Genomic DNA, 26,927 nt, shown 5'->3' on the forward strand with positions numbered 1-26,927 from the left:
CCCTCCTTCCCTTCCCTTCCTTCCTTCCTTCCTTCCTTCCTTCCTTCCTTCCTTCCTTCCTTCCTTCCTTCCTTCCTCTCTTTCTTTCTTCCTTCCTTTCTTTCTTTCTTTCTTTTTTTCTTTCTTTCTTTCTTTCTTTCTTCTTCCTCTGTTTCTTTCTTTCTTCCTTCCTTTGTTTCCTGGTGCTGGTCCTGGGCTTGAACTCAGGGCCAGAAAACTGTCCCTGAGCTTTTTTGCTAAAGGCTAGTGCTCTACTACTAGAACCACAGCTCTATTTCCAGCCTTTGAGTGATGAATTAGAGATAAAGTCTCATAGACTTTTTTGCCTGAGATGGATTTGAACCATGATCTATAGATATCAACCTCCAGAGTAGCTAGGATTATAGGAGTGAGTCACAGGCACCTGGTTTGATCCTAATGTCTTAATGCTCTTCCCCATAGGAATGGCAGCAGCCAAACTTCTGCATGACTCTGGCTTGAACGTGGTGGTTCTGGAAGCCCGCGACCGAGTGGGAGGCAGAACTTACACTGTTAGGGTAAGACACAACGGATGGAGAGGAGAAAGTGGAACTGAAGCTGGCTTCTGTTTTTAATGTTTTATTTTCCCCCAAAGTCTTTAATTCCATGAAATTATTTCTGATTGGCTAGAATTTGAATGAAAATCTCCAATTTAAAATTAAATCTTCAATCTAAAAAGTAAAAGTCTTGAGCAACTCACAGTAATAAAATGAGGACCAGGAAACTAGGGTATATGTTGTCAGGGAGGTAGGGGGGAGATCAAGGGGAAGGGGAAGACAAGTGGAGAGGGGAAGTGTGGATGAATATATTCATGCAGAAATAGACTTTAGAGGATGGGTGGGTTTGGGAGAGATGGGGGAGAACAAAGGGATAGGTAACATTAAGTAAGTTGTATTGTACTCATAAGCTGACATGTTGAATTAAAACCCCTTTGTACAACTATTTCAAGATAATGTAAAATAAGCAGAAAAAAATCTCTCTCTGTGGTTGTTATTTTTTAATTTTTTGGTGCTAGTGATGGAAGTCACTAAACAGATCTTTCTCTCTTTTGTTCGTTCCCATGTTTTGGTCTTCTTACTTCATAATATTTGGCACTGGAGAGTTAGAACAAAGAGGGTTGGAAATGTGAATAATGTTTGTATGCATGTGCATGGGTACACATGTATGAACTAGTAAGAAAAATATCACAATTCCTTGTACTTTCTACCTCTAATTTTTAATCATTTTAGCCAGAAAATTTAATCTTTTGTGGGGGATATGTGCTTGGTTTTGTTTGTTTTAAGTTTATATTATTTTAAATCAGTCAGAATACATTTATGGAATACAATGTGTTTTGGATACAAGGTGGGATGATTAAATCAAGCTTATCTATCACCTCATTTAACATGTTTTGAGGCAATACACCCACAATTTACTTAGCTCTTTTGAAATTTATGGCACATTACTACAGAGCAGGCTACCTGTTGTATAATAAATCTCAAAAGTTATTGGTCCTGTCTAACTGAAACTTTGTATACCTTGACCAATAACTGTCCATTCCCTCAGTGCCTATGCCTCTCATCATTCTACTTTACTTTTATAAGCCCAACTTTTGTTTTAGATTCCACAGGCAAGTGAGATCATGTGGTATTTATCCTTTTGCCCCTGATTTACTTTGTTTACTATTATGAGCTTTCAGGTTCATCCATCCAAATGACAGTTTCCTTCTTTTTGAGGGCCGAATAGTATTTCATTAGGTGTATGTACTACATTTGCTTTATCGTGTTCCTTTTTTAGGAGGTGAGTGTGAATCTAGACAGTAAACAAGTAAATAGAAACATTAGACCCTGACTAAGAGGTAATTTGGTTCTGGTGGGACATGGTCAGAGATATGGACCCTTTCTATTAATTTCTAATTCAAAAAGTTGCCCTCTCAACTTTAGAAATGATGTGGATTCAAAATCATATTAAATATTATTAAACAGAGAAGTCATTTCAAAGGTTCAAATCATGACCAAATAGTCTCTGGTGCTATTTTTCAAATGTATGAATTAGCAAATGACTTTTTTTCCCTTTCTTATTTTTTGTCTAGTGAGCCTTCATACATTGTAAGGAGACATTTTAGCTGTACCTCAAATGTACCAATAACTTGTGCAATATCAATTTGCTTATGTAAGGAGTGTTTTCACAAACATGTGTTCTAATTTTTTCCTATGGGAAAACAGAACCACAAGGTTAAATATGTGGACCTTGGAGGATCTTACGTTGGGCCAACCCAGAATCGTATATTAAGACTGGCCAAAGATCTAGGATTGGAGACCTACAAAGTGAATGAAGTTGAACGCCTGATTCACCACGTAAAGGTAAGCTTAAAACAGGCACAGCAGGATTTCAATCACTCTGAGAATTTATTCATTATCATCAGAGGGGAATTAAGTGACATTTCTGATATGTTTCCTATTTTTGAAGCACTGGGATTTGAACTCAGGATCTTGTGTTTGCAAGGCAAGTACTCTGTCACATGAGCAACAATTCCAGCCCTGAGGTGGTACTTCTGAACTTAGTTTGGCAGGTTAATGATAAAATAACATCATCCATTTGGTAAAAATATTTAACAATTTCAGTGAAGAAAAACATTTGTGATTTCTTTATCAAATATCCCTACTTAAGAGTCTGGGAAGATGGGTCAGTGGTAGAGTGCTTGCCTTGCATGCATGAGGCCCTGGGTTCGATTCCTCAGCACCACATGAACAGAAAAAGCTGGAAGTGGCGCTGTGGCTCAAGAGGTAGAGCACTAGCCTTGAGCTGAAGAGCTGAGGGACAGCGCCCAGACCCAGAGTTCAAGCCCCATCACTGACAAATATATATATATATATATATATATATATATAAAATACCATTGACATTTTAATGTTTTTTAAAAATCTGTGTACAGGTTAACAAGAATTACCCTATACTTTATATTATAAAGATTATTTGTGATCCAATTCATAGAATTGAAAAATTTTATCATTGTGTCCCATATATCACTCAACATTATTTAGTTATCTTTAGACATTAACATAAATGTGGTTGGGTTCCAAATCCCATCTTTTTCAAAGAACAGTCCATTGTTCTCACCATGATTTCTATGAATGGACAGATCTCTCATTCATGGTCACATGTTGTCTCCATGATCCCTAAGCTCATTTGTATCTCAAGGCCTATGACTCATTTCTTTCCTTTTCTGTATACCAACCTGAGTTCAAACTTCATTTTGATTTTCCTCAAACTACCCAGTATTTATGTGTAGTAGACATGACTGAAGCTGTGTATAATGGATGACTTTTAAACTGGGGAATACTATCAGTTCAGAATGATCAGATATCTTATTGACCCCATAGACCTCATAGACTCCATAGCACTCTGAGGATTGCTCACTAGTAACATTGTCTCCATAGTCCAGTCTCCCATCATGTTGCTGATTGTCAAATGCTCTTCACTTCTCTTACCTCTCCCTATTTTGTTTTTCCTGGATTCTCACTTTGGTCCAAAAGAATCACGGATGATCTCTGAAAAACAGAGGGTGACCTATTCTCAGTCCCACCTTGGAAATCCACAGAAGAACTAGCAGGGTTTTGTTCTCTTTGAGACAAAAAGCTAGGCTGCCCTGGAATTTACTATGTGGCTCAAGCTGGCTTTAAACTTGTGATTTTCTTGCCTCAGCCTCCTATGTATTGGGATAACAGGTGTGTACTACCATGCCAAGCTCTGACAGAGATTTTGAGTTTTTATCTTTCTTCTCTTCTCCTCACTTACCCATTTAGATGAGAGACATACTCCTCACAGGTAGAAATTATTCCTTAGAGAACAGGAGAGGGACTGGGAGTATAGCTCAGTGATAGAGTAAGTGTTTTGCATAGGTGAGGTCCAGGGTACAGGCCTCAGTACCACCAAACAACAAACCAGAACAACAAAAAAGAAGAAACTCACAACAGTCTCTTGGGTAACATAAATAACTTTACCATATTTCTATTTGTGAGTGATACTATCACAAAGGACAAATAATAAGCTATATAAATCATTTACTATAACAAGAAGTAAGCAATTGTTAATTTGTCATGATGGAAAAAGATTTCCTTCAGTAATACATATATGCTTTAATTGTCCTTCAGATTTTGTTTTATAAGCCTTTTTTATTAGTAACATTTTTATTCTCAAGGTAATGTACAGAGGGGTTATAGTTACATAAGTAAGGTAATAAGTACATTTCTTGTCAAACTTGTTACCCCTACCCTCATTTTTCTACTTTCCCTCCCCCAACCCTCCAAAAGTTGTACAGATCATTTCCGACATATTGTCTTATATATATTGCTATTGCATTGGTTCCCCCCTTGTCCTTTGTCTAACCATTCTGTTGTTCCCTTTCCCTTCTCTAATTGAAATAAACATATATGCAATACGAGGGTACCAAAATCAAATACAGTGGTGATAACAGAGGATATAACATAGGGGGAAGAACATACAAAAGAAACAAAAAAATCATATAGTACATTAAAAGCAATAACAACGAAGAGAAATATTTTGTGTCCGTGCCTTGGAGTTCATTCAACTTAGCATAATCTTGTAAGCCTTTTTGTTGTTGTTGTTTTTTGCTTCTAAAAGATATATTAATTAGTGGATGCCAATGGCTTACATCTGTAATCCTAGTTACTCAGGAGGCTGAGATCTGAGGATTGCAATTCAAGGGCAACTGGGGCAGCAAAGTCTGTGAGATCCTTATCTCCAGTTAACCACCCAAAACCAGAAGTGGTACTGTGGTTCAAATGGTAAAGTGTTAGCTTTGTGTGCAAAAGGTAAGGCACAGAGCCCAGGCCCTGAGTTCAAACCTCAGGACTGGCATAAAAAAGTGATGGATGAATTACAGATGAAAATATAACAGGATGATAGCATTATTTGTTGAATAAAAACCAGCAGTTCTGGGTAAATAAATGTTGGGTTCTTTGCTGTTTTAAATGTAAATCACATTGTACCCATATGACTTGCAGAAAACTGAATTCTCAAAGTACCCAGATCTTATATTTCTCTAGAGATGACTAGAGTTCTTCCCTGTTCTCAGAGTATGTGCATTGATTCTTGTCAAGTTGAGAGCCATGTTGTCTAAGAGTCTTGGATTTATCCTGTGATCTTACTGTTGCCAGGAAGTCCTTGTCTGAGAGAGATGTCAGCTTATCAATTGTGGAAGCTATGTTGTACTTAAATGATTTTTCACAGTGGTGGTTTTCTTTATTTCCAATGATCAATGTGTAGCTAAGAAAATATAAGTAATTAAGCCGTCGCACTAACTTATTAAAGGGTAAATGTGTAAGGGTGCTCTTTATAAATTTTAGAATAGATGTTATTGATTTTTAATTATTAAAAAGTAAAGCATGATTGTAAAATACAATTTGAAAATATGAGGAAAAGAAAATACTTTTTAAGAATCTCAAATCTCCTATCTTAAGAAAATCATCCTAAAATATCCTTCTGGTTTCTAGATTTTCATAATCCAGGGTTGCTCTCATCTGACCTCTGCTGGAGGAAATGGGAAATATTGGTGTGTTTACAAATATCCAGATTATGCAGATTACAGATATGTATGTGTTCTAGCAACATACTCTTACTATATCTAGCTATATACTCTTATTTCTCACTCCTGAGAGAAATGAAACACAATGACCCCATGAGGCAAAGGCTTTTGCTATCTTGACAAAGATGCTGATTTGATCATCTATGGTTCTATCTAATGAAGACTACACAATAATAAAGATTGATAAATACCTTACAGCCAGGAAGTTCACCTCAAACTATCTTCTTGTTCTCTACCTTCATAACTTCCATGTCTTTGGCCTTAGGTCTCTTAACAATATTTTTTGTTGGTCATGGGGCTTGAACCCAAGGCTTGTGCTGTTCTTGAGCTCTGTTGCTCAAGACTAGAACTCTACCATTTGAACTACAGTGCCACCTCTGGGTTCCTGGTGGTTAATTGGAGATAAGAGTCTCATAAGCCTTCCGTGACTGGACTGGCTTTGAACCACAACCCTCAGATCTCAGCCTTCTGAGTAGCAAGGATTATAGGTGTGAGCCACCAACACCTGGAAACGTTTATTATTTTTAACCTATAGAAAGCATCTCTGACGGTTTTGTCTATTTCTGAAACTCTTGACAAGAAGAGCTATTCCATTATCCCCAAGTGAAAACTGTGGTTTATATAAACTAGATAGTTGATTTGTTTTGTTTTCATGGGTCTACGTGTGTATTTCTAAATCTCAATTTTAAAAGTATCAAGTATGCTGCTTGTCATAGTGTCAAATCCTTTGTTCAAATCAGATCTGTTTTAAATATTTTATGTGATTTTTAATGTAAGATAGATTTTTCTCTTTATCATTATCTCTAAATAGTTGTACTATGGAGCTGCCATTTAATGAAGCAGTTCATGCATACAATATATCTTGATATGTGCAGCCTTAATCATATTAGGCTAAGGGAACATGGTTGTGCCCATTGATTTATTTATTTGTTTACTTGCAGTGCTGAATTTGAACCCAGAGCCTTGTGTATGCTAAACAAGTGCTCTACCACATCCCCAATGCTTTATTGCCTGATATTGAAACTGATGTAATTGAATTACTCAAAAAAAAGAAACATCCTCAAGAGAGAAAAGAAACCTTTGGTATCTGGAAACTTCTGGTGGGTTGTAGAGGAAATAGCACTTTTAGATGCAGTGTGTTTTGTGTCCCTGTAATAATAGACATTCACAAACCTTTGGAATATTGTGATGAATAGGCTTCTATCCTCTCCGAATTCAGAAATGCTTATCTAGGTACTGAGTGGCATTCTTAGTGCTACTCTAGATCTGTTTCAAGTTGTTGAAATGTAGTTTTCCAAAGACAACTTTATGTTAAAGGATATGACACCAAACTATCGAGATTTAATTATCAGTGGGAAAATTAATCTCTTCAGATTAAATTTATATAACATTTTGTGCTAGCATGGGTGCTTGAATTTGAAAAGATTAGAATTTCTCCGACATTCCTGCCCAGGCTGGCTTCAAGCAGTGATCCTCAGAATCTTAGATGCTTACCTCTTCAGTAGCTAGGATTATATTATATCTATCTACACAGAGATTTAAGGATCTGAGATCCGAGGATTTGTATGCAAAGCCAGCCCTTTATCTCCAACTCCAGGTTTTCTTGGAAAGAGGCTAAGCAAGAGTGCAAGGCCATGAGTTCAAGTCTTAAGAACTGGCTCCTAAAATATAAAGAGCAGAAATATGAAGAAATAAGCAGTCAAATGACACTTGAATTTAGCAAGTGGAAATTATTCTGAGAGCTTGGCAGCTTCCAGAGTTCAGTAGGCCAGAAATGTCTGGTCTTGTGACTCTTCTTTCATATTTCCCCTTCCACTTCTGTGTCCTCAATCCTATTAATCCAGGGAAGCCTGTACCACAGATGCCTCCAGGAACAGGTTAGATAATCTCTTGTATGTCATCCAGGGACTGCTTCCCACTTTACATGAACTTTATATGTGCCATGACAAGCTTACTTGCTCTGAGAGCATGGCCTATTTGAGGTACGCATAATGAACGTTCACTGCCACTCCCACTCCATTGCATTACTTATTTGTTAGAAACAAGTAATAAGACAAGTATGTCTTATTATCACGAGTTTTTTCCCAAGAAAAAAAATGTGATGAATACTAACTTCCTCTTCAGTGAGTGAAACCAATTTTTTTAGTGATCACTCTGTAGCTTATGCTATTATTTTGGAAAGAAAACAAACATTTGTGTTCTTTAGAGAATACAGGTAGTTCTTCAGCATGTAACAATCTGCTGAGAATTATGTCTTCGATAACTGGATTCGAAACCATATTGAAGGATATGAAATGCAAGTGTTTAAAGTTGCCATTTGGAACTTACAATGTGGTAAAATCAGTAAACATCTTTCTGTACATACATCTGGATAAACTTAAGTAGAGTTTGAGAGAAATTATGCTGAGTGCAGAAGAGAGAAAACATGTAGAATTTAGTGAAATAATTAGCAAGGTTCATTCACAAAGGGAAATAGGAGCCCAGCTTATATCTGGTATGAAAAGTTAGTCTATGTATATTATATGATTATGGGTAGAGCCAAGAGGTCTGAAGATGAAGCAAAGACAGAGGGCAGAGATGGTCAAAGATCGCAATTTACAAGGGAATCATGTAAAAAGTTCAAGGGCATCAGCCATTCATGATAAGCAAGGAAGTACAAGATGGTCTCAAATACAATGCCCTGCCTTGCCAGGCCCTCCACAGTTGCATCTTGAAGAAGGTCTTAAGCATAGATTCCGAGGCTGTATATCACACAGCCTGAGCTTTTCTTTTGGTTTTTGCTGCCACCAGGTGAGGACATAAAGGTTAAAAAGATTAATTACACCTGACCTGAAGCAATGGGTTCAGAGCATGGATTGAGGTCTTTGGGGGCCATGGAAACACCATAGGGCATCTAACATTTCTTTGAGCATTTACCATATGGCTAATTTGGAGACAATTTTCAGTACAGATAGTATGAATGTGTGAGATGAGAGATTAACCTCTCCCTAGGAAATAACCAAAAAATAGGAAAAATGATTACATAAAATAAAGCCACATAAAAAGATTCCCTTGTTGCAATGAAACCAGGAACAGAGAACCATATGAGGGCATAATATTTGAAAATGGATGGAGAAGAAAATTTGTTTCCCAATCATGGCTATTCATTGTCCAGATTGCTGGGAGCAAATGAATTACAAATATAAGCCAACTATCACTCACACTCTTCCAGGGTGGGGTTCTGTTAGAGCCTCCAAGACAGTAAGCACTTAGTCTGCTTTCTTTTTCTTTTTTCTTTTTTTTTTTTTGCCAGTCCTGGTGCTTGAACTCAGGGCCTGGGCATTGTCCTTGAGCTTCTTTTGCTCAAGGCTAGAAGTCTACCACTTGAGCCACAGTGCCACTTCTGGCTTTTTCTGTTCATATGGTACTGAGGAATCGAACCCAGGGCTTCATGCATGCTAGGAAGTACTCTACCACTAAGCTACATTCCAAGCCCCTGGTCTGCTTTCTGAATTTTTTTTTTTTTGGGTCCGGTCGTGGGGCCTGAACTCTGGGCCTGGGCGCTGTCCCTCAGCTCTTCAGCTCAAGGCTAGTGCTCTACCACTTGAGCCACAGCGCCACTTCTGGCTTTTTTTCTTTTTGCTTATGTGGTGCTGAGGAATCGAACCCAGGGCCTTGAGCATGCAAGGCAAGCGCTCTACCACTGAGCCACCTTCCCAGCCCCTGCTTTCTGAATTATCAAAGCAACAGTTTTCATTTTGAGAAAAAGAGGCCATACTTGTGTCTCAGCCTCCTGAAGGCTGGGATTACAGGCCTTACTCCCTGATTCCAGGCAATAGTTGAACCAGTGCTCTGCCAATTTCTCTTACCTTATGATCCAGTGACACTGATTTTTGTAGCCTGTCCATTAAGCCAATGACACAAAATTGCATAGTTTGCCTTATCAAACAGTCTGCTTCCAACTATTTCCAAAGGATGATGCAAAGATTTCAAGACTGGCTTGTAGAAGAAGTGGAAGAATTACAGTTGTGGTACAGAATATAAATGTTATAGAGAAAACCTTTATATGGTTAAAATTATATAATCACCTATAGTAAGTAAAAAAACAAAGACTCAAATCTCTTAGTGACTTTCATACTCTTTTGCTGTAATATTACAAGATTCTTTCAGGAGCTAGTATTTCTGGAGCATCAGACATTTATTTAAAGTTAAATGTTTCCTTCCATTTACTTGTTTGTGTTTTTTCTCTCTGAATTTAAGTACATTCATATCATTTAAAATAGTAATTATCATGTGATTCAACTACCATTTCTACTTCTTGTTCTTTTCTCTCTTCTTACTTTCTTCCTTTCTGCTTTGTTCCTCCCACTTTTTGTATTGTTATTACTTTTTATAAAGGGCTTCTCTCAAGTTTTATTTTTATAAATGTAATGAGACACAGACTTTGGAGAGCTCATGAGACACAGACTTTGGAGAGCTCATGAGACATAGACTTTGGAGAGCTCATGATCAGTGAGAAGAGGTTAGGCCCTATGTTTCCAGCAGAGCTTTATGCCTCTCACCTGTCTAGGCAGTAGTCTCCTGGGTTACAGATCCATTAAGAACAACCAAACTACTTCCAGCCAGGCTTAGTGATTGAGCTTAGATACTTTGAGTTTATACAGTCTAGATCCCAAAGTAGCTGCTCTAATATAGAGCCTCAAAGGCTCTTATCCTGGTATTATTGGGCTGCAAAATTTCCCAATCTCTCTATGTCTTTATGTCTCTGTTTCTTTATGTCTGTGACTGTCTCTCTCTGTTATGTACACATTCATCTCGTCGTCGTCATCATCATCATCATCATCATCATCATCATCATCTCATTATCTCCATCGTTGATGTTTTACTGATCTGGCTATGTTATTTTTGGTTTTGTGTCTTGATTTCTCTAGCTGAAAAAAGGAATCTTTTCACTAAAACTCACTGCTTTGAAGTTTCAAAGAAAGAAGATATTAGCAGAGGGAGACTGAAGAGCTTAAGGACATCTTCATAGAAAGGATAGTCACTTTCATTATCTTTTTGAAAATACACATTTCTAATTGGCTCCAGGGATTCTATCAAAGAATTCAATGAAGACACACTATAAACTTATATGCAGATATATTGAATTAAAACTCCATTGAACAACTACTTAAGGATAAAAAAGAGGTAAATTAAAAAAGAGACACTAGGTAGAAAAAAACTTTTCAAATTCATTTCCAAAGAGAACTAGGGCTATAAACTCATCCTGAAAATATCTTTGCAAGGCCTTTGGACACTGAACAGGCAGTCTTCCTCTCTAAATCCAATTTTCCTCTTATTTGCTTGTGTCTGGTATTATGAGTAGACTAAGAGATTAATATTTGGCTGTAGCCAAATTCACATGCCCAGGCAAACTGGCCAAAGAGATCATAGAAGAGAAAAATAACATGCCCTCTTCTGAAATTCCTTCCACTCCACTTGTATTTCTTTAGATTCTGGAATACAGGACAGTGGTTATGACTAGGCCAGTTGACATCCTATCCTTGGTGCTACTATGTGGTCATATCAATACTCTTATAGAGCTAAATTTGGAGAATTAAAATACATTATTTATTTATTTAGTCTTTGCAATATGCAAGAAATATGGGAAAACTCAGATGGCTTAAGACAGTACTGTCCAAGAGAAATATGAAGTACTCATATAAATTATTACCAGTTTCCCAGAAGATATATTAAAAGGTGAAAATATGAGGTGAAATTCTTCTTTCACATCTTATTTCACATTCTTCTTTACATCTTATTGAATCCAGTATTTCAAAAATACTATCACAACTTACAATCAATACAAAATCTTACTAATGAGATAATTACATCCTTTTTTTTAATAACAACCTTTGGGAGGGAAAGGTGTTTATAGGTTACCACATTGAACAGGCCTATGAAGTTAGTCTATTTCATATAGTTGTGCCAGCATTATTAATCCATCTTCCAATTTTAAAACATATGTACGAAGCATATACCTGGACCTCACAACATAGACTCTATGTTATTTCACATCACAAATTCTCTTCTGCAACTGAAAATATTTGACAACATGAAGAACTTAGAAGCAAACAGAGAGTGAAATTTCTTACATGTCTGTTGCTTCCTAAGAGAAGACCAGCTTTCGATTACTTCAAGAAAACTCTCCTATGTGCACCAAGTGATTAATTCTATATCCCTGTAATTTTAATGCATGGGAAACTGAGCATATTGGGACTATGACCAGCTCAGGAGAAACTTAACAAAGTGAGCCCAAGGGCTATCCATGGTGATTGTGTTAAACACAGCCTAAAGAAGTGCCCAGCAAGTAAAAAGGCCTAGAAAAGCCAGACTTTCTTCAGTGGAAGAAATGTATTCATTTCCTCTTTTTGTACACATGTTCTATGCCAAATTCTAAGCAAGGGGGCCACAGAATAACATGAAACCCTTTATGGATGACATTTACCATCCCCCCTTTTTTTTCAAGTTGGCACACACATTCAGGGAAGTTGCTATAAACACCTTCTATTCATGTGCAAACTGGAAAAAGCCACAATTCATAATTACCTAAAGCATGTACCTATAGGCAATCATACATTGGACTTTGACCATTGCAGTTACTGACATTTTAAAATTTTTAATGTTCAAAGTATAATTTTAAGCATTTTATGTGCATTAACACACTAACATTGAAAAGCCTCGTTGTTAATATTATCTCTCCTTTGCAAATGAGGGCATTGAGGCATAAAGCACTGAAAATGTCTTGCTCCATATCACTCAGCTGGTAAAAGATAGAATGGCTACTGTCACCCTGGTCCATTTCATTCCATAGCCCAGGGACTTTGCACTCAGCTGAGCTGCTGACATAGATGGAGTACGCAAAGGCTCCAGGGATACAAACAAGTGAGGATGCTGAGGGATAAACTGTGGGTGAAGCCCCTAACTCTTTCTTTTCTATTCAAGGTCTTGCTTCTAATGCTGACTTTTTTTGCCTTGTACCCAATCATTGATTTAAAAAAAATCCTATTTGATTTCCTAGGACCTCTCTGATTTCCTCATGGCATTGCAAGCCCAAGGACTAGTAGGAGACATCATTCTTTGCTAAGTTTTGAATGTAGTTTATCCTCCAATGGTTCTATTGGCAGCCAATTTCATAATATTAAGAGTCAGTGGGACCTTAAGAGACATAGCTTAGTGAAAGGCTATTAGGCCACTGGAGATGCCACCCTTTGAAGAGATTAATGTTGTTCTCAGGAGAATCCAGTTAGTTTACTTGAGGATTGGTTTGTTCTAAAACAACAATACTGGGCTGGAAAGGTAGCTCAGTGGTAGAGCGCTTGCCTTGCATGCTGAGGCCCTGGGTTCGATTCTTCAGCACCACATAAGCAAAAAGAAAAAAGCTGGAAGTGGCACTGTGGCTCAAGTAATAGAGTGCTAGCCTTGAGCTGAAGAGCTGAGGGACAGCGCCCAGGCCCAGAGTTCAGACCCCACGACCAGACCCAAAAAAACAAAAAACACAAAAACAATACAATAAAATAAACCAACAATACTGCCAGGAGCCAGTGGCTCACGCCTGTAATCCTAGCTACATAGGAAGCTGAGAGCTGAAGATACAGGTTCAAAACCAGCCCAGGCAGGAAAGTCTATGAGACTCCAGTTAAGCACCAGGAAACTGGGAAGTGGCACTATGGCTCTAAGTGGTAGAACACTAGCCTTGAGCAAAAGAGCTCAGGGATATGCCCAGGCCCTGAGTTCAAGCACCATAACCAACAAAAAAGAAATAATAAAACAGCAATACCAGCCCCTCCTCCATTCTCTTTGATTTCCTGTTTTGCCCTGTGATATCTCCCTTCTCAATGGTGCCAGCTGCCAAGATATAATATAGATAGGTAGGTCCTTACTAGGCCAGAGCAAATGTCGGTAATATATTCTTGAACCTTCAAAATTGTGTGCTAAAGTAAATAAGAATACCTTTGGGTCTTTTGTTACAGCAGCCAATACCACACTAACACAACATTAAGCCATCTCATTTCATTCTTAATCTAGGAATTAGAAAAGTATTTAAACTGCTCTTTCTGGTGGGAGTGATGGAACTCTCTGTTACGTGAAATAAATACAGGCAGAGACAACCACATGTGCATCCGATTCGTTTTAATGTTTCCATTGCAAAGGGTAAACATAGTAAGGTTAGAAGAAGCATTGTTTTATGTATAATGCCATGCTTAGGTGGGAAGGAGAAAATAAAATTATATATTTAAAAGTGATTTATGTAGTGCTGATATTTTGGCAGTTGAAGAACACCATTATGATACCCAATGACATTGATCCTTTGGATTAGAAAGGATGCAAGACTATCTAAAAACAACAGGTTGCTTTGAAGCTGACTCTGCTCTAAGGTCAGAATAATTGTTCTGCTTCTATTTTGGGGGCCTCATATGTCTCTCTGATTGGTTCCAGGCATTTCTCCCAAAGTCTTGTTTACATCTTATCTATCTAGGCTAGATTGAAGATTTCTTGACTGTAAAAGTCTGGGAAAAAAAAGAAATAGTAAAAAGTGATTTGGAAAATAAATAGAATCCAATCTTTAGCATGGTTTACAAGTCCTGAAATGGTCTATTTTTCCCAATCTCCTGGTCTAGCTCTATCTAGTCCCTGTGGCCTCCAGTTTATTATTACCCTCTGATTTTGCAGAAGGTAATAATAACAAATAATATAATAAATACATTATTATGTATGCAATATATTATATACATATAATAAATACATAATATAATAATAATAAATAACCTGACTGAGGCAGGTTAAATTTGGCTGGTGCATATTCCTTGGCTCTCACAGAGAGGAAGAAGTTGGTTTCACACCCCTGCCCTTTGGATCCTGTTGGATCTTGATCATTGCTTTGACCCAGAGAATATAATAGAAGTACTATCGTTCCAGTTTAAGAGATCAAGTCTTAAGAAATTGGCAGGATCTACTTCTCTCTTAGAGCACTCACTCTTTAGAGTCTTGAGTTACAAAGACTGAAAAGAAGTCTAAATATCCTGAGTCTGCCAGGTTGGAGAGGCCATATGGAAGAACTCTGGTCACCTGTCCAGATAAACACAATCTTTTTGCCACCCACTTAGGTTCTAGACTTCAGGGTGAAAGTATACAGCTTGTCTAGCCTACTCTATCCTTCAAAAGACCCCAGTTACTGGCACAATCAGAGCAATTCAAGCAAAAATTGCACAGCTAAGCCTGGTCAACCCACCAGAACTGTGAGAGAAATGAAGATGGGATTTAGAGCCATTAAGTTGTAGGTTATTTCTTTATGCAGAAACAGAGAACCAAAACTCCAGTTAGAATATTCTTTCTGAGATCTTAACTCAAATACAGTCTCCTCAAAAAGGAAGAGTAGATCTGTCTTTCTTAAGGAGTAACCCCTGCCAACCTGGTAGTCTCCATTTCTAATTTATCCCTTCTGTACTATTTTTTTTAATGGGCAATCCAAAAGAGACAATATTAAGTGCATCTGTAATATACGGAATATGTGTTTGTAGGCTTAGAACCTATTGGATCTGAATTTGAATTTCAAACTCACTATTGACTATGTGATTCTAGGCAAGTTTCTTAACTTCTCTGTGCCTCTGTTCCTTAGTCTAAAAAAATTAAGAATAACAACATTTTCCTCATGGGACTGTTAAGAGACATAAATGAATTTGATGTCTAAAGTCCTTGAAAGGACTTCAGTATACAGAAAATGTTCAGGAACTGTTCATTATAATGATGGTGATGGTAATGATAATGGTGACGATACTAATTATGATGTTTGCGGCTCTGGTTTGGATCTCAAGTATCCCCCAAAGGCTGGCCTTGCTGCTATTAAGGCTGTAGTGACACAACATCATGGCAGACAGCAAAGCTGTTCATTTTGTAGTAACCAGGAAGCAAGAACCAGCAAGGAAGGGCTTGGGAGTAAGATATACCCTTCCAGGACCATCCTTCAGTTACTTGCTTCTTCTATCAAGGTCCCACATCCTAAATTTCCACCAGGTAGAAATGCCATCAAATTTTGATCCATCAATGAATTAATCAATGGATGAATCAGAGCCCTTATGATCCAATCAAGCCCCACTTCCAAACCCTGCTGTATTGGGAACCAAGCTTTAGTACTTGAATCTTTTTTTTGGGAGGGGGTCTGGTCATGGGGCCTGAACTCTGGGCCTGGCCACTGTCCCTCAGCTCTTCAACGCAAGGCTAGCACTCTACCACCTGAGCCACAGCACCACTTCTGGCTTTTTTTTCTTTTTCTTTTTTGCCTTTGTGGTGCTAAGGACTCGAACGCAGGGCCTCATGCATGCAAGGCAAGTGCTCTATCACTGAGCCACCTTCCCAGCCCAGTACTTGAATCTTTTGCAACAATACTTTATATCCAAACCTTAAGAGTGGTGGAAACTTTAAGAGGTGAGGAATAATTGTCAAAGGCATGCCTTTGAAAAGGATAGTGGAGCCAGTGCTGGTGGCTCACACCTGTAATCCTAGCTCCTCAGGAGGATGAGATCTGAAGATTGAGGCTCAAAGCTAACCCTGTGCAGAAAAGTCTGTGAGACTCTTATCTCAATAAACTACTCAGTAAAAACCAGAAGTGGTGCTCAAGTAGTAGAGCCACAATAAAAGCCTTGAGTAAAAGAATTTCAGGGACATAGCACAGGCCCACAGTTCAAGCCCTAGGATTGGCAAAAAAAAAAAAAAAGGATAATGGAACTCCAGTCTCCTTTTCCTCTCTTTTTCTCTATCAGACATGAGGTGGCAGGTCTGTTTCATCACATATATCTGCCATGATATGCCGCCTTGCCAAAGGCCCAAGGTGGCAGGGCCAATCAGTCCTGGACTGATTGTAAATAAAGAGTAAATTTTTAAAAGAAATTCTTCCTAAAGATTTTCTCTACTACCTAAGATAAAAAGTCTTTTTCCTTTTTATGAATTTATTATTTCAAGTACTAAATGGAGTAGAAAACTGACTAACACCATTGTCTATTACAATGCTTATTGCTTATTTCCACATTCTTCTTGTTCCAAAAGTGACCTCTTCTTCAAAATATGGTGTTTTTCTTTAAAGCTTACAGGCATCAATCAGAAGTACTTCTCAGGTGTCTTTGAATACACTTCCTGAAAGTAATTGTTTCACATAAGCAGATGCCTCTGAGATAGCCCTTTCATCTTAATCCAGTTGGCAAATGCTGAAATTCTGTTGAAGCACCTCCAAAGTGTCTTCCATGTAAAACTCACATATTGTTGATTTGCCAAACTTGTCTCTTGCTATTATTTGTATCTCCAAGATTTCTCCTGGCATGTCATTTCTTTAAGAGTTCCCAGAACACTGTGATAGTTAGGATCTGCCTAGTACCCTTCTTACTGCCTCAACATGTGAATCTCCCTTAAATCAACACAATGTCAACACTAAGTTTTACCACTGATGGGAAGCAAAGATCCTGTAGGAGCAAAGAAATCTTCCTGTTTGTTCAGAAAGTTTCCTTTGATTGATTTTAAAGTGCAGTTCTTATTTCCAGTCTAGAATGCCTTGGGGGTGTGTATTCTGACTCATCTAGGTAATTTCACCATGTTAGTTTGCACTGCTAAAGAAAGCCACATTGCTCCCAATTTATGAAGTGAAAAGTTGGCACCTATATAGACTGCAATCAGAAGCACACTTTAGAACTGGGTGGGTAATTCAACAGAGAGGAGCATCCATGCTGTGCTCTGTTAAATTCAAAGATAGCAATTTCCACCTCCTAAGCACCTTTATAGCAAGCAAGACATGGAACTGTTGAGTCATAGAACTGTTAGACTCCTGAAGTTTCAATAAATTCACCATGACCTCTCAACATGTAATTTAATGCTTCTTAGAAGCTTCAACTCCCAGTATGCCACGTGGGTCTGTTACTTCTTACCTCCTAGGATTTCCATGAAAATTAAATATGAAAATACATAAAATGACTTTATAAATATTAAGAGCAGTTGCCATTAATTTTTCGTGTGCGGGTCCTAGGGCTTGAGCTCAGGGCATGGGTACTCTTCTTGAGTTTTTTTGCTCAAGGCTAGTACTTTACCATTTTGAGCCACAGCACCATTTCCTGCTTTTGGGGAGTTAATTGGAGATAAGAGTTTCACAGACTATCCTGCCTAAGCTGGCTTTGAACTATGATCCTCAGATCTCAGCCTCCTGAGTAGCTAGGATTACAGGTGCGAGCCACTGGCATCCAGCTTATCATTATTATTTTACCTTAGGTACTAGAGAAACCCTTTAGGAAGAATGTCTTTTAAAATTTTAAAATATTTACAAAATTTCCCGACTCAGGCAATCACAGGTCCTCAGACTGATATCTGAGGAAAACAATTTGATTTGAGAAAAGTAATTTATGTTGGAAGTCAATTTTTCCTTCTCTCTTGCCCTCTCATCTTTCTCTCTTTCCCCCTCTCTCCTTTCTTCCCTTCTTTTCACTGTCCTAAGTTTTTATTGCACTGCAAAGAGCTTTTCCATCTTCTCATTATTCTATATATTTCAGGGACATCAAAAGCACTTGGGATCTCTTTGAAAGATGAAGGATACAACTGTCATCGGGCACCTGTGCCTCTAGGAAGTCTACCCTTGGGTTGGAAAAGTGGTATAGTTGTTTTGGATTATCTGAGCTGCTCTTGGAGACTGGAGTAGAGTGCCCATGCCTGGAACTTCAGAGAGTACTGGCTTGATAATGTGTAGATGAGCACTTCTTTTGACCAAGGGCTGGGCAAGCCCTTGGCAATGTAGTTTTCTGTTGGTAAACTCCAGCATGCTCAGTGCTGCTTAGTGAGTCTGTAATTCTGCATGGTGGAATTTTCTTGAGGGTCATGGGAAACTCAAGATTTGTATAGAAAGAGGTTTAGTGGTATATACTAAAGCCATTCATTAATCATGATTTAGATCCTTCTAAGCTTGTTGAATATATTAACTTATTTCTTTTTGTTATAGCCCTAGAAGTAGATACTATTAGTTACATGTTCTAGAACCATCTGGAAAATACAAGTGAACTTCCCAGGAAGTGTAGGAGATAAAAATTACTAAAGGTCACAGATTCAGAATTAGTCTGTTTCCTGAGATGGAACTCCCATACTCTAAATGATATCTGGTGGTTCCTTTGTGGGAGGAAGAGGGCAGGGACCGTAATGATAGCATCAGTCAATATTTATCCATTCACCACATGTAAGGCATGTTACTGGCATTATCTCACTATTTACCCTCACTAACACCAGGATGTTGATTCTATCTATATTCACTTTCTATGCAGAGACCCAGGCATGCCTGAATTTATGGCTACCTACTGGGATGTTTTCTGGCGCAATCTGTGTGCTGACCCTTAATAGCATGTATATGTGAACAAGCCATATCTTTTAAAATATTTTTTTCAGTGCTGAAGATTGAATGCAAAGCCTTGCACATGGTAGGCAAACACTGGAATATACTAAGCTACACTCCATCCCCCACACAGATCTTTTCCAAGTGCTTTCTGGTGTTTGAATATTATAAAATAAAAGTATACAGTGATTATGATGAAGCTCACTGTATCTATTTGCTAATTCTCTTGTGTTTGACATTCATTACTGCTTTATATTATCACAAAAAATCATCATCCATCGGTAGTAAAAATTTTCAAGGCATAAGATATCTACCTTATATCCCCAAAGTTTATAATTCTTGAATAATGGCTATTTGAGATATTTGAGTACTAGACATTAAACCCAGGGCTTCACATAGGCTAGGAAACTGCTCTTCTACTTGAGCCACACCACAGGCCTTTTGCTTTTAGTTTGTTTATAGGTAAAGTCTCACATTTTTGTCTGGACTGACCCTAGACTGTAATCTGTCTACCTCCACCTCCTCAGTACTTACAAGCATGTATCACCACATGTAGCCATGGCTAATTTAGCAAAAATTTTATTGATACTTTTGTGTATGAAAAACTACCTTACACTTATTAAATTAAACTAGAATGTGAAAGATAGAAAACCTATCTTAAATTATTTATGGAAACTTTTATAGAATGTTATAGTAAGAGTGTTGTCTTCTCTCATTTAAGAATTATACTCAAGGAAATGGAGCCATGGCTCAAGTGGTAGATGACTAGACTTTAGCGAAAAGGGCTCAGGGTTATAGGGCCCAAGTCCTGAGTGCAGACACACACACACACATACACACACACACACACACACACACACACACACACACACGACACTCAAGCAAATGTAGCTAGTAGCATGTTAAAAAGGAATTGAAGAAGAGTTTTAAATATTTAAATTTACTTAAGATTTATTGGAATCCAGAATTAATGTAGATTTTAATTGCAAAATCTTTGTCTAAATAACTCAAAACATATTACACGGCTGTTTTAGGTTGTTGGAGAGATTTCATTTTTGAAGATGACACATTCACTCTATTCCTATACAAACCTTTACTATAACATTGATGGCATTTAAAAATGTGACCTAGGATATAAAAATAAGTTTTGCCTTATAAGTCTTAGATTTATCAATTTTTCTCTCTTCATTTCTCCTTTTTAGTTTGTTTTCTATCTGACAAGATTTGTAGCAGCCTTTGTCTTAGTTCCCATTTCTTTCAGTGATTATGAAAGTCTTGAGAGAATCATAGAGAGATTGGACTCTCCCCCAAAGAAAACACCCCTATTCTCAAATAGAGTCTTTTTAGGCCTGGTTCCAGAAGTCCCTCATGACATCTGGGCAAATCTAGAGCCCTGAGATGGAGATTTTTCAAACATTGTTATGTTCTGCTGTGTCCTTGCCAATGAATAACAGTACAGGAGATGGAGAAGAATGTATGTGGGCCTTGTGAGGAAGGTTCTGAGGACCAATAGCTATGAAGGGGAGGTGGAAGAAGCACAAATGGGAGAACTCAGGTTGTGAAGTAGTTACAATGGAAGCTTCAGTACCAGGGTTTGGACTCAGGGTTTTGTGTTCTTTCTCAGCTTTCTTGATCACAGCTGGTACTCTATCATTTGAGCCATGCCTTCAATGGGCATTTTGCTGGTTTGATGGTTATTGCATTTTACATACTTCCTTTTCAGATTGGATTTGAACTAAGTTTGGCTTGAGCCACCAGTTCTCGCCATTTCATTTAAAATCGCAAGCAACCCCAAGCTGCCGACACTTCCTAGTTGTTCTTGCTTTCTCTGTCTTCTTAGCACTTTTACCTTCTAATATACTACTTGATTTTTCTTAATGATTTTGCTAAGTGACCGTGTTGTTTTTATTTCTGTGTTTATACATCCTAGAATGTAAGCTGTCAGGAAAGCAGACTTTTATCTGTAATTTCTTTAGTAGCTGGAACAATGGTTAGAGGTACTCAAGAACTGTGTGTTGAGTGAATGAAAGAACTGAGAGGATGACCATCTGAGGATGTCGATGAATTGGGCCTTATTTGGGAAAAGGAGAGACAGCTACGGAAATGACCTGGCTAGTCATTAAATCTACCATTGGCTTCTGCCAATGGTATCAATCTGAAGGGATTACTAGATTTAAACGCCTTCTAGAGACCTTCATTAAAGCAACTTAGAAATGGCTCACATTGCAGAGACCTGAGTAAAATATGAGCTCTGTTATTCCTGGGTATAGTTTAGCATCTCAATCATGCTACAGTAAAACTCATGGAAAAAAGAGAAGACAATAGGAGCTGGACATGTAGTTCAGTGATAGAATACCTGCCCATCATGGGCAGTGACCTAGGTTCCATCTCCAGTACTGAAAAAAATAAAAACAAGGAAATTGAGTTCTAAGTCCATTGGGCTTAAAACTGGATGCTACCAGCTCCAAGCCATGCAGCCTTGGACAAGTTACTAAACCCATCTGTTCTTTGGAACACAACATCAAAGATGCATTCCAAAGCACACTATTACTCACTGTTTTGTGAGGATTAAACTAAATTCATTTAAATAAAACTGTTGCTCAGGATTTGGCAAGGGCAGATCAGTAATTAGAAGAGGCTGGAGAGGTTCCTGGTCAAGAGCATTGGCCTTTGAATGTGTGGATTAAAATCTTGCTGCCACTTAACTAGTTGTGAGAATTTGTTGTAAGAACTTAAGTATATCCATCCCAAAAGGACAGTATTTGCTCTCTTATGGTATTGTGATGAAGTACAAAGAATAGATGCAAAGTGTATCAAAAGGGGAAGCACAAAAAGGGGGAGCTATTTTCATTATTTTTGTTACTTCTTCTTTAAAAATAAATTCTCCTTAGCCAGGTGCTGATGGCTTATGCCTGTAATCCTAGCTACCCTCTGTATGGTATTTTCACAATAAATTTTTTTTAAAAAGTTCACAGGAGCCCAACTGAACTAACAAGCTAGGTGTGGTGATGTGTGCTTGTGATTTCAGCTCCATAAAAGACAGAAATAGGGAAATTACAGCCCAAAGCTAGCCCGAGGACAAAACAGGATACTCTGTCTGAAAAAAATAAAGCAAAAAAAGGATTAAGGGCATGGCTCAAGAAATGGAGCCCTTTGCCTACTAAGTGTGAGGCCCTGAGTTTGAATGTAAGTACTATAAAAAAGAAATAAAAATAAGTCTGAACAAGGACCAATAAACAGGCATATCACAGAGGGAATTTTTCAAGTAGAGTACGTAGGACTTCTCTCTTATCTCATAGGAAACATTATAGTTCTTTTTCTCAAACTGGAAATGCAAATCCAAAGTAACGCTTAGTCCTCCAAATGAGTTTACTATTTAAGAACAGGTCTTGTTGGTAGCTGTAAAACAAAATGCATTATAGAGAAAGAGCAGGTGGCCACCTTCGGTCCCTGTGACCAGAAAGACACAATTCCCATGAAAGTTAGAGGGAACATCCTGAGAAGAAAAGGTCATTCCTCAGGAACAGACTCTAAGAAAAACCAAGTCACTTGTTTCTACTAACAGGGATGGAGCTTGACATAAAGAACAAGATGGCAAAGAGGTCAAGAAAACAAAAAGAACATGAGAAATGCTGATCTTGACATTACTGATAGCTGCATTGCCCAGCCAGCCTATTTTTGTTCTGTGAAGATTCCAGGAGGCAGAGTTCCTATGTTTTGACTGAACCTGGCAAGTCTTTACAGGCTCCAAAATAAGTCCACATGAGGATCAATTCAGTTGCTGGTTTTCAACAAGTTTGATTTAAAAAGCCAAACCCAAATCTCCATGCCAGAAATTCAATTCTGGGAATTTAGCCAAAAGAGATGAATCAAGATTGTAACAATGGATTTATGAGCACAAAGTGGTTGCAGGGATGACAGATCATTTATTACAATCACAGAAATAACCATTTACCACATGTATTCTATGTGCTCTATATAATCTCAGGCCATCTCCATGGCACACCTGTGAGATGAATATATTGATTCTGATTCTAAAAGTAACAGAACGAAAGGTACAGCTCATTGGCAGAGAGTCCCTGGATTCCAACCCCAGAACCATTTATGTAATTAAGAAAAGAATGAAAACTTATAAATACTGATTGATTGGCCTGTCCTCAAAATTGCTAGCACATTTCAGAGCCAGTTCAAATCAGTTCTATTGGCCTCTTAAAATCATCCTGCTGAATTTTAACTCCTTTGAACAACTACATAAAGATAATAAAAATATTTTTAATTATCTTATAACCTTTCTCAAACTTTTACAATAAAAACATCATGGACTTTTCTGCCCAGGCATTGAATTGTGATCCTCCAGATCTCAGCCTCCTGAAAAGCTAGGATTTACCTGTGTGAGCCATCAGCATCCAGATGGCACTTGCTTAATTTTGATCAAAAGAATTTTGATATCATCACCAGTTTATGTGTTTATATACGCTAATGAGTGTTGAGAATTGCCAGACATTTCCTATCCTATATACATAGACACATGGACACACAGACATGTGGACACACACACACACACACACACACACACACGTTTGACCTATATAGCTGCTATAAGTTCAGTTGAGCTTCCAGTAGCTTCTATTTATGAGATGTAAGATCCTGAGCTACTAATTTTAACTTGTCTATGCTTTATTTTCTTTATCTATAAAAGAAAGAATATATTTCTATTAGGTTATCTCATAGGGCTATTTGGAGGTTCAAACAAAAATGCTATCTGCTATTTGGCTTTGTGACTTGGGGCACATCCTGAACTAGGAGCTTATTGTGATACCTTCACAATTTCTTCAGGACAAAACAATCACTGGACTGTCTCTCCCATGGGCAAATAGGAGGTCCAGTCCTCTTGTACTGCCTTTGATTGTGTAACTTTATAAACATAGCCATTCCTCTCTCTCCTCCTTACTCCCTGAAGCTTGAAGATTTAAAATATCTTTAGGAGTCTAACAATAGCTTTTTCCTGTGTTTATCAGAAGTTGTCCCTACTCATAAAAGAATACTAGCTTTTATGAACCTGGCTAAGCTAAGCCATTGCCTGTTTGGATATGAGATCCTGAGGATTCCAAGTCAGGATATAAAAGGGGCACAGTGCTTCCTTCTTCCTCAGCCTTGTGTTCTTTATGTAGTGTTACCCAGCACTCTCTATGATCTCTCACGATCACTTTTTATTCTGACTTTGGTTTTAGCGTTTCCAACACATCTTTTTTTTCTGAAAGCATTCCTGAATTTGAAGATCTCTGTCATCATCATCTTGCTGGAATCTTGTTGTGGAACCCCTTACTGTGTTTGGGACCCCATTGAAAGAGAGTCTGTGTATTTCAGCTGGGGTGTCATTTCAACTAGGCCACTGAGCAGGGATGGATCAAAAGGAGTCTGTGAAGGGACACCCCGCCATTCCTTCATATTGCTTACACATAGCACATATTAGTCAAAGATGCTGTCCCTGGGGTAAGAAGGCAGAGATGGGGGCAAAAGTATCAAGCACACAAGTCTGGGTGAGTGCCGCTTTGGTTGTTATGGTTTGTTGATTGACTTTGCCCTCTTTCAAAATTTACCTTTAGCCCTTTTCCCGGGCCAAGCTCATGAGTCACAAGGGAATTCTCCCTTTCTGAACCAATACTCTTAACAGAAAAAGCTTAACAGAAAAGCATTTTGAACTTCCCAGAAGAAGAGAGAATTCTGCTAACAGGCTGCTATTTCTTTTGCCAGTCCTGGGGCTTAAACTCAGGGCCAGGTCACTGTTCCTGAGCTTCTCTTGCTCAAGGTTAGCACTCTACCACTTGAGCCACAGCACCACTTCTGGCTTTTTCTGTTTATGTGGTCCTGAGGAACTGAACCAAAGGCATCATGCATGTTAGGTAAACACTCCACCACTAAGCCACACTGTACTCTGAAGACGTTGGACTTGCCAATCACTCGTCACACAAGCTAGTTCTATAAAACTAAACTCTCTCTTTCACTGTCTCTGTCTCGGTCTCTCTTTTCTGTTTCTCTGGAGTATACTGATTGAGAAAAACTCTTCCTTAAGAATCTCATACCCTTGGTGGAGAGATTTGCCTGCCATAGAGTTAACACAAAGAAGAGCCTGAGATCTCTTCCTATTTCTTTTTCTTTTTAAATTGTGAAAATGCCATACAGAGGGGTTACAATTACATGGCAAGGTAATGAATACATTTCTTATCAAGCATTGTTGCCTCCTCCTTTTTCCCCCTTGCCATCCCTTCCCTTCTCTCCCCCCCCCACGCCAAAGTTGTAAAATTCATTTTTCGACATAACGACTTGTACATCTCATTGTTGCAATGGGTCCACCTGTATCCCTATGGATCAAGAAAATGTGGTATATATACACAATGGAATTCTATGCTTCCATCAGAAAGAATGACATTGCTCCATTTGTTAAGAAATGGAAAGACTTGGAAAAAAATATATTAAGTGAAGTAAGCCAGGCCCAAAGAAACATAGGTCCTATGGTTTCCCTTATTTGCAATAACTAGTATATGTTTGAGACAAGCAGAAAAGGTCAGATAAGTTGATGTTAGGCGAAATGAACCCCAAGATAAGGACTCAAATGTTTTTTTTCTTTCTTGCTATTGTTTCTAACATATTTAAAAGATATTTCTTTGTTGTTTTGTATGCCCCTCCCCCACAGTATAACCCCTGTTTTCGCTTCCTATTTCAAAATTCCAGTTTCTCTATATTTTTTTCTTTTTCTGTTCCAAGACTAGGACTTGAACTCAGTACATGACACTTTTGTTCATTGCCTAGCACTCTACCAACTGAGCTACACCTCTAACTCTCTCCATTTTCTCTGTATAAAAACAATATAAGATAATCTTCTCTGAATGATTTACTGTGAGATTTTGGTTTACTGAGAAATTTGAATTTATTCTTCTTCAGTGTGTGTGTCTCCTAACTGCCACTAACAAGTGAAGCTTCCAAGACATGTTTTGCATTCTGCCTTATTTTTAATCCTTTGCTGAGAAGTATTCCTCTAGCTTGATCAAGATGCTGCCATGGGGAGAACCATATGGTGTCAACGTGTCTGGACCAGAGACCTGGAATTGTCTCATTCTTCTTCTTTGATTTGACTGATCTCTGGGAATTTCTGCCTTGACTTAGTAGCTCTCACTCCTTTGGAGAGCTTGCTGGGAGCCCTGTCTGGTATTTCTTTCTACACAGGATTGCATTTATGCAATTTGTTTTTATCCACTTGTAACGTGTCCTGATTGTCTATGCTCTAGATTCTATGATATTCACAAGTATTATTGACAAATGAGATTTCATTTGGTATCCTAATCCTACCTCTGTCTTGGCATTTAAACATTGCATAATAAGGGTTCTGATTTCAGAGAGAACATTTTTTATTGTGCTTGATGTGACATCAAACTTAGTCAACAGAGGGTTTGGGTAGGAATCTCTACCCTAAAATATTAAATAGTGACACAAGGAAGCAAAAGACTTGTGTGTGTAGCACATATCTATAACTAACATGATTTTATCTGCAGATACAAACAGAGAAGATTTAACTACATTTATGCTGTTCTGAAGATTTCCTTTTAAAAACATCTCTGTCTTACAGGGAAAATCATACCCATTCAGGGGCCCATTTCCTCCTGTGTGGAATCCTATCGCCTACCTAGATCATAACAACCTCTGGAGAACAATGGATATCATGGGGGAAGAGGTAAAGCTTCCAAAAGCCTTTGTGGCTAAAATTTGTATTTTTTCATACAAGTTGAGTCCTTAAAAGAAAGTATGTCAGCCCTTAGTGGCTTACACCTGTAATCATAGCTACTCAGGAGGCTGAGATCTGACAAAATAGTTGGAAGCCAGACTGTGCAGAAAAGTCTGTGAGGCTACTATCTCCAATTAACCAGCAAAAATCCAAAGTGGGTGTGTGGCTCA

At 38.1% G+C, this 26,927-nt stretch overlaps 1 protein-coding gene across 1 annotated transcript in view; it reads left to right on the plus strand.

Annotated features, from left to right (window-relative positions):
• Positions 1-26,927, plus strand: part of Maob (monoamine oxidase B) — a 106,205-nt gene that overhangs the window by 34,582 nt on the left and 44,696 nt on the right. The window contains exons 2-4 of the mRNA XM_013030861.1: positions 442-536; positions 2,223-2,360; positions 26,602-26,706. Coding sequence (XP_012886315.1) covers positions 442-536; positions 2,223-2,360; positions 26,602-26,706 — 338 coding nt within the window. The remainder of the gene's footprint in view (positions 1-441; positions 537-2,222; positions 2,361-26,601; positions 26,707-26,927) is intronic.

The sequence above is a fragment of the Dipodomys ordii genome, unplaced genomic scaffold (assembly GCF_000151885.1).
Source record: "Dipodomys ordii isolate 6190 unplaced genomic scaffold, Dord_2.0 Scaffold134, whole genome shotgun sequence".
NCBI classification, from domain to species: Eukaryota; Metazoa; Chordata; class Mammalia; order Rodentia; family Heteromyidae; genus Dipodomys; species Dipodomys ordii.